Source organism: Falco rusticolus, chromosome 7 (assembly GCF_015220075.1).
Source record: "Falco rusticolus isolate bFalRus1 chromosome 7, bFalRus1.pri, whole genome shotgun sequence".
Taxonomy (NCBI): domain Eukaryota; kingdom Metazoa; phylum Chordata; class Aves; order Falconiformes; family Falconidae; genus Falco; species Falco rusticolus.
This window is the reverse complement of record NC_051193.1, coordinates 51,938,527-51,952,012: the sequence shown is the minus strand read 5'-3', so window position 1 is coordinate 51,952,012 and position 13,486 is coordinate 51,938,527. Positions and strand designations below refer to the sequence as shown.

The 13,486-nt window shown below is 41.6% G+C and overlaps 1 protein-coding gene across 5 annotated transcripts in view; it reads left to right on the top strand.

Moving 5' to 3' along the window:
- Window positions 1–13,486, top strand: part of SMOC1 (SPARC related modular calcium binding 1) — a 134,841-nt gene that overhangs the window by 33,345 nt on the left and 88,010 nt on the right. For all 5 annotated transcript variants that reach the window (XM_037395273.1, XM_037395276.1, XM_037395272.1 and 2 more), the window contains exon 2: window positions 10,156–10,327. In XM_037395273.1, the coding sequence (XP_037251170.1) occupies window positions 10,156–10,327 (172 nt within the window). The remainder of the gene's footprint in view (window positions 1–10,155; window positions 10,328–13,486) is intronic.

Below are 13,486 nucleotides of genomic sequence, written 5' to 3'. Positions count from 1 at the left end.
GCTAAAGTCCACACAACCTCTATGATATTAGAAAAACCCTTTCTTTTTAAGAGCGCTGGAATAATGTTGGCCACAGATGTGAAAAACTTGCTGCTTTCACAACAGTGGCAACATGAGCTACCCTGTATTTAATAGGGGAGTGTGAATGTATGAAATTCCTGTCTTTTTATTCTTCAGTTTCACTGTCTTTGACACTTGAGAGGAGTTATAGTGAATAGGAGTAACCTCCTTTATTACTCTGTATAGCTGATGGGGCCAGAACCCAACTCTGAATGTATCTCTGGAGATGGCACGGTGGGCTTATGGAAGGAGACACAGCAAGCATAGTTATGTCCCCAGACAGAAGCAGTAATAGAGTTTCAGAAGCTTTGACGCTGAAGTGTTGATGATAGTACATGTAAAGTCAAATGAAGTGGGGAGAAGCCCCTGATGCAGCAGTCTTTCCCTGAGAGTTACCTTTGGTTAATCATTCTTTAGATCATTTAGAGGTAAGAATATAGTTAAGAAAACCAAACCCTTTAATGTTCACAGTACCCCACATCGTCTCCTTTTTTTTTTTTAATACCCTTCCTGTGCAATGGAATTTCAGTCTTGGCATTCAGTTAGTATACCTCTACTGATGGGCAGCCAGCCCTTGCTGGGTTTTTGAGCTAATGAGCTCAGCTATTTCTAATATCTACTTCTTGGTTCTGCTGTTGGCAGCAGTAACAACCACCATAATGAAGGCTGGATGCCAGCTTCAATTTGAATGCCTCTTTCAACGTTTTAGAAGAATTGATTTAAGAAGGACTGAAACTTGTAGAGCTATGGAGTTTTAATGGGTGGCATTTTCCATCCTGGAAGATTGACAAGAACGAAACATTTGTGGTCTAAGGAGTGCCTTTGTACAGTTGTATTTCCATTGGAGCTCAACTTTGAAGATACGGTTGCCAAACTGTTTGTAAACTGTTTAATCATCATGTCTCCTCATGGGGTGATCTCCTAGAAGAGCAGTTCCAGAGATGGTAGTGCTCTTCATGCACCTGCCTTGTTTACAGCAATATTGTCTGATACACATGGCTGTGACTGAAGTGAGACGCTGGCTGTGCTGTAGACTAGACAGTGGAAAAGTGGATCTGGCTTGATTGTAAGCTCAGTTGTATCTGTTTTGCTGTGCGTGTGTGTTGTGTGCATGATAGAGGGGATTGACAGACTTGCCTAGGAGACAGTGTTCAAGAGGTTTCAAAACTGTCTTTGGTAAGACTTGATATCTACTGTTTGCAGTGGATAGTCTCAGGCATGTACAGAAGGTTTAGTCTTATTGGAGAGAATGAGTGACAGGAGGAGCAACTGTGGTTTTTACCTTCTTGTCAGTTTGGGATGTTTAGAAAGCTTATCATCTGACTTGGCGACTTCACTTAAAGTAGGTGCCCTGCTCTTCAGCAATAACACTGGTGTAAGGAAAGGGCCAAGTACTTTGAGTTCTTGAGAGAAAGGCAGCATGAGATGGTGCTTAAGAGAAGGGAGTTGGGATGAGTTGATGTCAGGTGATGAAACCAAATTTGAAGGGCTTTGGATTTCAAGGGAAGCCCTTTATAGCTATCAAGCTGCTGATGGAAGCTCCTCAGAGAATTTTTACTTCATCAAATCGATTATTTATTTAAGAATGCTTCAAAACTTGGTTTTAATCAGACATGCTTGCAGTTAGTATGTATCCCCTCATTACATAGCAAAGACTCATGTGATAAGCTTATTTGACATCAAGACTTTCCTGCCCTTTGAAACAAGAAGTGTTAAACTGTTCATTACAGTGTAGTGAAAGGTATTACTGTAATGTTGGCAAACTTGCATTAATAGAAACTTTGAGACAAATTAAAGGGAAGAGTCTTACACTGTTGTTCTTGAGCAGTGATAGGCACCAGAAAGGTTCTAGTGGAATTATTAGGAAGGAACTAAATACAGATGGAGGGGAAGGTCACTGCGGATTACACAGCTGGATCTAATGAGGTAAACTTCCATATTCTAACACTTCAAGAGCTCAGAACTGATGGCCTCACAGCTTTCCCATTCCATCTGCAGTACTTCTCTAAATGGGGAAGAAGCTTTCCTAGGCTGACCGCATAGCTAGTCCTACTGAAGGTAGTACGAAGGGGAAAACAGGCTCAAGGAAGTATTGTTTCATAGCCGCTTTCTTCTGTGGCTAAACTTCCCTTGCAAGTGCACAGAACTCTACAAACCCTAGAACTGACTTTTAGTGGTTAATACGCTGGAGCATAAGAAAGCATGTACTTCAGTCTCCTCTGTGACTAGAGTCGGGGCCCAAGAGAGTTTGCTCAAGGTCATGAAGAACACATGCGATGGCTTAAAGCCTTCAACATGATAGCATTTCTGTAAGGGTAGGGATCACTCTTCCTGGAAATCTTGCTTGAGATACTTTTGTTAAAGTATACAGCTGACATTACTTCAACTCTTCTGCTTTCCATAGAGCTGCTTCTGAGGAGAACATACCCCATTACAATGGAATAGCTGACTTCACATAACTTCTAGTGACAGCACAAAGTTGTAATCCTCCTATATTTGCTAGGGGAGAAGAACGGCCTCAACTATCACTGTGACAAACTGAAGTAGGGGATATGGTTATCAAATGAAACTAACTTGGCATAAATTCTACAGAGGATATTTTGAGTTTGTTTTTGAGTTTATTCAGCATAAACAGAGGACTCCCCAAACCAGAAAGACTGGATGAGGTTATTAAACTATACAATTTACTAAAGACAAGATTCCACCTTTTATGTCAATGGAAGTTTTGCTGTCACTTTCTTTGAGACAAGAAGTTCATTGCCTGACTATGCAAACATCTGGATTTTCTATCTGGTTCAACATGTATAGTAGCAGAGCTAAAGAGAAGAAATAGTCCAAGTTAAACATGCCTTCTCTTGTCAATGTGTTTGACATATTAAATTTAATCTCAAGTTTGTTCTAGGCTTACATGTAATCTTGGCTGCAAGAATGATCTGAGTAGGAGAGTGAGCTTTGACAGAAGCTGAAGTAATGTTATTTCAAAGGAATTAAATCAGTGTCTACCTTAATATTGCCAGACTTACTAGAAAGGTTTAGAAGTTGCATGTTAGAAATGTGAGACTTGAGCTGAAATTTCTATTTTGTGCTTTAGTTTTGGTTTCCTCTTGTTTTTCAGTTGATCAGCACACTGATTTGTGGTACAACTTACGAGATGCTTAGACTTGATGTTTTTAAAATTGAAGTCACCTTTTTATGAAGGTGGTAGAGGAATGTCAAAAATTCTCTGGGAGAAGGGGTTATTTTAATATCTGAAATTAACTTCTTGTCCTTGATGTCTCTGGCATTTTCCTTCCCAGAAGTCAACTGTAGTTATGCACTTGTATAAACTTGCACCTCAAAAGCAAAAAGAGATGATTTTAAGAGTTCACTCCCTAGCTGCTATGGATTTTTCTTTTTCTGTTAAAAACAAAAACACAACAGAAAACCCAGTAGAGCTTCTGTGGGATGTGGCCAGATTCTAAGGGTTTCTCCTGAACCTTAGGTGGAGTTTTCAAATATGCTGTTAGACAACCTTTGGGTCTAGTACCTAATCTCAAAGCAGAGCACAGCTGCTGCATCATGTTTGGGAATCAGTTTGTGAAGAATACTAAAGTATCCCTAGCTACAAGTGTTCTAGCAGATGAAACACAATACTTAAGCTCTCTGCTTCATTGTAGTGTCTTATACAAAATAAAGGTTGAGATGGCATGGTTGGAGGAAGGGAGAATCATTGCAGAAAAGAGGCTTCTAGCCTGTAAGGGCAGAAAACTGTCTTGAATTCAGCTCATAAGAACAAATCTAGAGTTTGCTGGTTTTATTGTGTGATCCATATGTTTGCCTCGCCATCACCATCCTCAAGCACAGGCTGTGTGCTTTGCATTCTTGTTTGCACAGCTGGGGGCCTGGGGTTGAAACAGAAGTGGTACTTTAACTTAGACTAGAGTCTTCATTTTGCAGGGATGAGTCAAGGAATAAAAGTATTACAATATCCTTCTTTTAAGTCCCTTCTGTCTGGGGAAAGTACTGTGCCCTTCTAAAATTTGTTGGGGAAAGCCTGAAGTCTTGGTATAAAACTGTAGGTTGCTAGAAAACACCCACATGAGGACTTTGGGAAACTTGGGTTTAAAAACAACTTCTTAAACCAAAGTCATCCAGATAAAAGTGAAATACAAACTTTGATATTCCTAAAAAGGGAATATCAAAATAAATAAATGCCTTCTTCCCCCCCTGCCCCAAAACATGATACTTCCAAGGAAGCTTGCTTCAAAAGTCTTTTTTCACTAGATATGTTCTGAGGCTGCATGGGCACTTTCAGGACAGATACTGGACACCCTGGTCAGCTGTTGGGAGTTGTAGTGGCTCTGGCCGGTTGCTGCCTTTCTGCATGTGGAAGACTGCAAGCCCTGATCTCTGCCAGAGTTTCTAAGCCTTTCAAATCTTCTCTTTGTATTTTTAGAAGCCAGGCATTTTGAGTCTTTGGTTTAGAGCAGGATCTTTGATACCTTTGAGGCCTGCTAGGCTTCTGGTTCCATGGCAGGAAACTTGGCTGAAGTCCCAAAACTGTGGTTGAAGGTGAAGTCCTTATGCCCTGTAGGCAGTCTGCCATGGGGTTGGGAGTCTAGCTGTGATTAAAACTGAGACTTGGCTCCAGCTCTTCCTCCAGTACGGCTGGTTGCACCAGTTTGGAGCCTGAAACCAAGGCATAAATCTGTGAGGTTAAAACTAGGAAATGTGAAATGATGCTTTCCAACAGCAACAAAAATGTCCAGAAGTTTATAGTCTCCTCTAATGTATAAAAGGGTATGGTTTTCCTGGGGAATTCTCCCCAGGAAGGACTCGCTCATTTGTACTTAGGTCAGGCTAGTCTGAGTGCTTAGACAAATGGGTGGGTGATCTGTGCCATGTGAACATACCTAAATCGATCACTTTTTCCAAAGATGTATTCTAAGAGTATTCAAACTTTAAGTCTGCCAAAACAGGGGTAGGGCATTGCATGTGCAGTTTTCTCAATTTCTCTACTCCTCAGCTTAGTTAGGCAGCAGCCTGCGGTACTCATCAGAACTGAAGCTGCTAAACAGCAGAGGCACCTCTGTTTTGAGCTGTAGTGGACTCTTGTCTTGTGGATGTTTCTTAACAGACTTCTACTTTCTCGTGTTTGTGTCACTTATGTCCCTTGCTCCCTTTCCCCTGAAGCCCTGCTAAAGCATGTTACTCTGGTACAGCAATGCCTTGGCCATTTCTCATTACCTCCATCACAAAGGGCTGTGCTGTTCTGTTGTGCTTATAAGGTACCCAGATGGTAAATAGTATGAGTGACCACCAAGCTCATTTTCACTTGTGGGGTCAGACCTTTCTCTGCTAAATAACACAAGTGTTCCCAGCTGCTGTGCAGCTGCAGGGAGTCTGCTTTCCTTCACAGGCATTAAAACCCCTTTAATCAGTGTTTGTTGTTTGTCAGCAGTGGTGTTGAGGTGTGGAGAAAAAGAACAGATATGCTTTGTTGGCAAAGTTAACTTCATTCTGACCTCTTATCTTTCCTTTTTCTTTTCAAGTCTGAAGAAGCAGAAAGTAGTTTGGGAAGTGGTTTCTGCAAGCACCTGTGTAAATGTATTTGCAAAAGGAGGAGGTTTGTGTCCTTACACAAATACAGCATTTGACAGAAAAAGATGCTGTGAGAGCTTCATTGTACTGGAAGCTCTCTAGGACAGGGACTCAAACTGACTGGTGTAGGAGCTCTGCAGGCTTTCTTAATGTAAGCAAATGCTATGGAAATATGAATACTGTTGTCTAATGCTAGTATTACTTATGCTTGTCTTAGTATGGAGTCTGCATTCAAGGGATCCCATTTGTAACCTAGTCAATTTTAACATTTCCCTGGAAAATAAACTCACAAAAACTAGCAGGAACAATTTTTTTTTTTTGGGTGGAGTTTCATGTCTGCACGTTGAGTTTTGTTTTGTTTAGTTCTGCTTTTAGTTGTTCTCTCATGGAGGAAAAGTGAGGATAGAAAGGAACTGATAAGCCAGTGACACAGTCTTCAGCCCCATCATCCAGTTTTGGATGTAGTCTGAAATAAGTGGGAACACAGAGACCAAAAGGAGTCATTGAGAAATCTCAGAGTTAAGATAATTATTTCCCTCTTCTTTCTAGATGAAGCTTGGACACCTGCCGGTGCTGCACGTGTGTGCAGGGTTACTTTTTCCCTGAGTCCAGATCTGTTTGCACTGTGTGTCTATGTGTACAGCACCAAGCACTGCTCTGTGAGTGTTGATTCTGTTCTTTGCAAAGCCTGTTTGTGTGGGTGTCCTGAAGCTGTTAGGACATCAAGTTTTGATTTGGGCTTCAAAGGTCATGGTAGGATACTTGGTGTTAAAGGCAGAATACTTTATCTTGCTATTCTTTCTGTGAAGGGACCAGAGAATCATGCTGTTGCCTTGGCTGTGTCTGGGGAGGGTTGGTAGCCAGGCATCAGTGCATCCTGTGCGTGTTGCTTACAGCCCTCTGCTTGGCTCAGTGGTATTACCTGCAGTGACCAAAGTGAACTTTTGGAGCAGGGCTGTGCTCCTTGCCTGCTTGCTCGAAGTGGGAATGGACTAGGAGTGAGTAGCTCTTGAATTATAGTCCGAGCTATAGATCAATTAAAACGATCGATTAAAGTGCTCTCTCCATTGGCAGACACACATTTCAGCATTCATCTAGTATTTTGCTTCAAGTGGCTGAGGCTGCTTACAAAGGAGAGCAGTTGTGGTCTCAGACAGGCAAAATGCTAGAAAGAAAACTCTAAGCTGGGTAGGAGGGGATGGACGTTCAAAACAGCTAGTATGTTAAATGTCTGTGGGTGGTCTGTGTTGATCAGTTCTGTAGCATGAATGCTTACCAGCTAGAAACAGGACAAAGAACGACCATTTTTACTATCTGAAAGCTGGCAGGGCTGCTGAGCAAAGACAAGGGCTCCGAGCTACAGTGGCGCAAGTGTCCTGCTGTAAGGGGGTGTTTTTGAAGCCGTTCAGTAATATCTCTGGGAGATCCAGCCTTTCTGGCAGTGCTGTCTGATGACATGAGAAGAACCCTGATCAGACAGGTATGATCCTGGATCCTTCTGGAAATTAATGCAGACTTTTACAATTATAATCTAGCCAAACAAAACAAGCACCATCTTGTGCAAATACGTAAACCATAAACTTTTTGGCAAGGCAGGTGTGGCATCTTCAGTATCTGGAAAGCACCTAACATGCTGTGTGGGCTCCCTACTGTATTCCAAATTATAAATGCTAAAAAAGCTTTGATTTATTTTATTTATTTTTTTTATAATGTGGTTCTTGGCTTAATTTGGGTAGGCAAGAACTTCATAGACTGCATTGGGGTGCTCTGCATGTTTCCTCAGGCCCTCATAATTAATCAATGCTGAGCTGTTCCTCCCTATCCCTCTGGAGGAGGCACTAGAGAAAAGCTGTTCCATAGCTTGTTTGTCAGCTCTGAGAAGGACTGTCTAATCTTCAGAGATACCCTTTCTGGAAGGAGGGGTGTTCCTGGCCCACAAAGCCCTTCTGTACTGTGCTTTGGTACGGGCTGCAGAAGGCTTAGGTGAGATTTCATGATATAAGCTCAGTTTCCAATTAGTTTGTAATATGGTTTGCTGGGAACCAGTATTCAAGCTTTTTTTAGTGTACCTCTGGATAACTGATCTGCGGAACTCTGCTTCTGACACAAGGAATTTTCAAAACATTTCATGCCAGTAGCTCAGGCCCTCAAGCTTGTGATAAATGGCAGATGCATGCGTTCCTTCTAAACCAGAATGGCTTCTGTGTTTAACTGAATGCTTAATTGCTGTATCTGCACCATACTGTGCTATCAGGCAGCTCTGCTTTTCAAGCCTGTTTATACAGACAGCTGAAAAGCTGTGCAAGTCTTTCAGGGTCTCTGACATCACGCGCTGGGAGGAGGCTTCAGCATCTTCAGTCTGATGCTTTTTGCTGTATGTTTACAGTCACTGGTGATCTTTGCACCTCAGGGGCTACAGAAAGACATTACTGTAGCCAGAGCAGTTCCAAGCTCAGTTGTGATAGTCCTAGCCCTGACAAGAACTGGGTAAAAATCTGGTCCAGCTTTACAGTGTTTTTATAGTCTAGTCCAGGTCTCTATAAACCACTTAAATTTGCCTTCAGATTTAAATTTTCCTATTTCCCATTTGGAACAGGTGTTTCCAGGTTATAGAAAGTGTTGCAGAAAGGGAACAAAAACATTTTAAAACCTCTGTGCTGTTACAAATTTTGGCAAGTCTCTGACAGATGAGATTTTTTAAAAGTTTGCCCCACCAAAAGTAAAACAAGTGCAGACCTTGCTTACTTTTCCCCAGCTGTCATGTTTAAATAGGGTATTCAGTAACGTATGAGTCTTCAAAATATCCAGCAGTACAGAGCTAATATGTTTTTATATGAAAATATGTAACTTCTCAATTGTTTTTAATCTTATTTAATTGGGGAAAGAAAAGGGGTAAAGAATTTTATTTTAAATGTCAAAAAACAAATTTCAGAGATGCATGTTCTTGGAGTGGTTAAAAACCAACCCAAACTAGGCTTCAGGCAATGTTTTTTCAACAGCTTTAACCTCAAAGCACAGAGCAGACAGCTTTGTAGGCAACTGTAACAGCAAGGTGATTATGGCAATGACTCACACTTCCCTGTAAGGCATCCAGCTATCAACACACTTGGAGAGCCGTGGCTTTGTGCATGCAGGCAGGGTGTTAGTGCCACTTGCCAGCCAGCTCCGAACTGCCTGAGCTTATAACTGCTTTGACAGCGAGCTGGGATATTGGTGCATTAGAGAGTGGCTCTGGTTCCCCCAGGCTTGTGAGAGGCTGAAGAGATGGGAGCTTGGGAAAGGGAAGTGCAAGGCAGGTTTAACTTCCCATTGCTTTACTTAATCCTCATGGGACTTGTTTCAAGAGCCCTCTGAAATCTTCTGGGTTTGGGTAATTGTTAAAGGTCTGACTGACTACCCACCAAGTGGGGTAGCATGGGAAGTGAAAAGGGCTATCATGTCCTGCTGAAATTATGCCAATGGTTTTGGAATGAGGACTGGTAGCTGGGGTCTTCCTGAGGAGAGACCTGGGTGTCCCTGTAGGCAGCTCAGAGTACAGCTGAAGGTACAACAGTAAACTACTGCCAGATGTTAGGATTGCAGGGAACAAATGGACAGAAAATGGGGACTCATTCATATGCATTGTGGGTTTCCCATATTGAAAAGTTAAGGCAGAAACCAAGCTGTCTTCAGAGATGGGAAGCAGCAGTGATCATGGTACAGAGGAATTCTTCTGAGCGAGGAGTTGGGAATCTGGGGTTGTTCACTTTGAGTGACTGACAAGAAAGGAGTGCCACTTTTATGCACAACAGGCTGCATCCAAACTGAATGCTTGGGAAGAAGAGGTATTCAGAAAGACGTAAAATTCAAACTTCTGAAAGGAAATAGCTTCTCACATAGTGTGCAATTAGATTGTGGGATGTATGTAATGCAGTTGCCAGCTGGGCAAGATGTCATCAGTAAGGAACAAAATGTGGCTTTGGGAGTGTGCAGGTTTGCTATTGCAGGTGGTATCTGCAGATGATGTAATGCTTTAAAAAACCCAAATAACTAGTGATACAAAGCTGGCCACATCCATGGTTCAGCTACCAAGGCCAATCTTGATAGGTTATTTGGGTTCCTCTGTCCTCAATAAGTTTCTTGCACTCTGATTAAAATAGTCTAGTACCAGATACTGTTTGCAGCACGGTGCTGGGCAAGCTGGGCTGTTGTGACTCAGTATTGCCCTTCCCGTGTGGGTTGTGTTTGGCTTTGCCTCACCTCTGAAAACATAAGATGTGCAGAGTGACTAATGTTTCCGTTCTGTTAAAGAAAATGGAATGGCAAAGACCTTAAATTATTATTTTTTTTAAAGATGTACGTGTTTCATTTTAAGTTTCCTTCAGGCAAAATCAGCTTTGGTAAGCAGCTTAAACTGTATTATAGACCATATAGCTATTGTCATAAAACCAAAATACACCATGCTCTGTTTTGGGAAACTGAACAAAACCAATATTTTTTTTTTTCTCCTTCCCTCCTTTTTTTCACTTCCTTCAGTTTTTAATAAGTGACCGTGACAGAGACCCTCAGTGTAACCTGCATTGCTCCAGGTCCCAGTCCAAACCCCTCTGTGCCTCTGACGGCAGAACATATGAGTCAATGTGCGACTACCAGAGAGCCAAATGCCGGGAGTCAAGTCTGAGTGTGACACATCGTGGCCGGTGCAAAGGTAGGTGGATTTCAGATGCCTTTGAGGGGAGGAATGGGAGTCCTACCTCATAAGAAGCTTATGGATTCTTAGACCCTTGAGTTTAGTACCATGCTTTGTAAGTAGTTTGATTGAAATTGTGCATTCCTGTGAGCATGGGTATCAGAGTCTGAGTTTAGGTGGCAAGGGTAAAAACCAACTGAATTATCAGTGAAAGAAGGTAAAGGAGCCAGAGACATCACTGAAAAGGGGCTGAAATATGTGTCTGCAGATCAGGCGCTGGCCTCATGGAAACATAAAATAAAATCCTGGAAGAAGAGATCTTCCTTGCTACCTGTGCTAGTGAGGAACTGAGATACCTTTGAGTAATAGGAATGTGCAGTGAGGAAGAACGTGTGGTGCACATTGGTGTCTAGTGCCTTTTCAGACATACAGTCTTTCTGCGCTGAGCTAATTAAGAAGACAAAGCATGCAAGGCTTTTACATGGCCTCTTTTTTGCCTGTTTGCTGTTACACATCTACTTAAAAGTGAGCATATTGGTTCTGTCTCAATTCAGCTCTTCTTCAGCATAGTCTAAAGATGAGGTTGAAACTTTTTTAAGGAGTATTGGTGTCTTGTCACACAAATGGTTTGCTTTTGTAGTGAAGTGAAAAATCAAGTTGAGTGCATTTGCTGAGAGCACAAGTGACTCAGAGGGCAAATGGCACAGATGTTTTTAGCAATTGGTTAAAGTGACAGGAGAAACTCATTAAAATTGCTGTGGAAGGAGAAATGGGCATATGTTTAAGCCTGGCTTTTGTTTATGAAGGCTTTTTTACTATTATGAATATGTATCTTTGTCAGAATAACTTGTTCTAAAATGGAAATCCCTTTTCAATGTATTGACAGGCTTTATACTTTAGGTGAATTATGAGCATGACCTCTAATATTGCTTTCTTTTAAACAGTCTCTCATTGGGGAAAAAAGCTTACTTGTATGATTGATATTTTTTTTTTTTCTCCTTCTTTTTTGTCTTACCACTGCTGGGTTGCTTTATGGCAACTTTTCTCAACTTTTCTCTCATAGCATAGAAAAAGGCCTTTGAGTCATGCTGATTTCTGAGTACTGGAAACCCAGAAACTTTCTTCCCAGGGCCAAAGAAGCAGTTGGACTGCTCTTGCATGTGATGCATTTTTGAGTATCACAATAAGAAGTGGTAGGGTGGGAGTCCCACTTTTGCTTTCATCACTTGAGCAGAGTGGCTTAGATAAGCAACTCCATGGCTGATGTTGCCATATAAACTGGCACTGTTCGGTTACTTAAAACATGGCATCTGAAATGTGGTACATCTGTATGTGGAAGTGTCTGTTTCTGGAATTGGAGAAAATACTGATCACTAGACTACACAGCCTGCTGTATGTCGTGATTGAAAAGAGTCCAAAGACGTTTTTATCTTAAGCACAGGTGAAGTATACCTTCCTTTCTGCTCTCAGACATAACTGAAACATTTAGCTGAAATTACTTGTGTTCTCCTTTCCTTTTTTCTTTTACCCTGTGGTCCTATATAGCACCTAATAACCTGGGAGAGGCTGACAACTACAAGTCTTGCTTTTAACCCACTAACACTCCCGTGAATCCCTGGGAAGTAGGAATATTCTTTTGACTATCACATTCAAATCTAACCTTGCTGGTAATTTCCATGTGTGCTGCTGTTGAAAGGTATTTTGTTTTTCTAGTGCATTAGAAATACTACCTCTAGTTGTGCATGAAGGCTAGTGTTCTTTGCAAATACAGACAGTTGTGAGACAGGTGTGCCTAACTACAGGTGGTGAGCCAGGTCTGTATCTTGTACTCACACAAACAAAAGTATCACCAGCAGTGTTTGGGTACCTTCTGTTGCGGTAGGGCACCAGTTTACCCTGAATAGCCTCCATTCCCTCTGTGTGACAGAGATCGTCTACAGGGGAACTCCCATAGAACTGGAAGGGATCCTGTGGGCCATTGAGCCCAGTCACATGCAATTGTGGTAAATACTGTATCCAAGAACTTATCCTTATGAAATGGGCAATTTAAACTTGTGTTTCCTTCTCTGAGGGGGAAAAAAACCAGGTAACTGAAATAAGGAAAAAAAGGATATTGTGGACAGCAAGGCATAGTTCTTCCCCCCAAATTACCGTAGGTTTCCAATTTCATATGCTGATATCTTGTACTGTACTGTGCTTTTGCCAAGGCAAGCAGCATGGCTTCCATAGTGAGGACAGAACGTTTTTGATTCAGCTTAGCTCTCTGCTCTCTCTCAAGAAGCTAAGGACCTTTAAAGATGAAATCTTGCTAGCCTTTTGGGAACTATAACTCTTACTCAGCTCTTGTTCCTTGCTAGCTTCCTCACATGCTTTTAAATGAAATTCCTTTGGTGCTAAATTATCTGAACTCTCTCCGAACCCTTGCTCAGACATCACAAAGGGTTAAAAGTCAGGAGTAGCTTAAAATGATGAAACTATGGCATCCATGACAAATGGAGCCTCATTGATGAGATTCCAGGGAATAGTTCCAGATGGCATAGCTGTGCGTAAAACACATAGCTAAGCACTCCTACCTGGATCTTTTGTCAGCAGGCATCTTAAGATCTGATGTCCAACAAGAGTTCTGCCTCAAAACTTTGCAGGGATGAAGGACAAATAATTGTTAAATGACTCTTGGCAAGCTGTCAAGACTATGCAGTGACCGTTAGGGTGGATCGGATATCAGTGGCTTAAAGCCTGTTTAAGTTCTGTGTTAATTGGTTGGTTTCTAGGAACTTGTTTGGCCTATTTAATTAAAAAAAAAAAAGAGTGGGGGGATGGGAGTGCTCTACAAACTTCCCTTTAGGTTTATAATGGTTGGCTTTGAAAATCTACTGGTACAGAGTTTGTTCTTGGATCACAAGTCACCATGTAGAATAAACCTATCTGTAAGATACTGGTGGGAATTGTAACAGGAGTCTTCAGCTCATCTCCTGGGACACCTGGATGAACCCAACTTTTTGCTAATGTGCAGGAAAGGAAGGTCACCTTCTGACTAGTAATAAGTTGTTTGAAGGTAATATTTCTCCTCTACCTACTGTCTGGTTAAAAACAGAGGATGATATTTTGAAATAATTCTTTTTGGCTTTTTTTTAGTCCACTTGCTAGATCAGTTTTGTCTTAACTTTCACGTTCCTA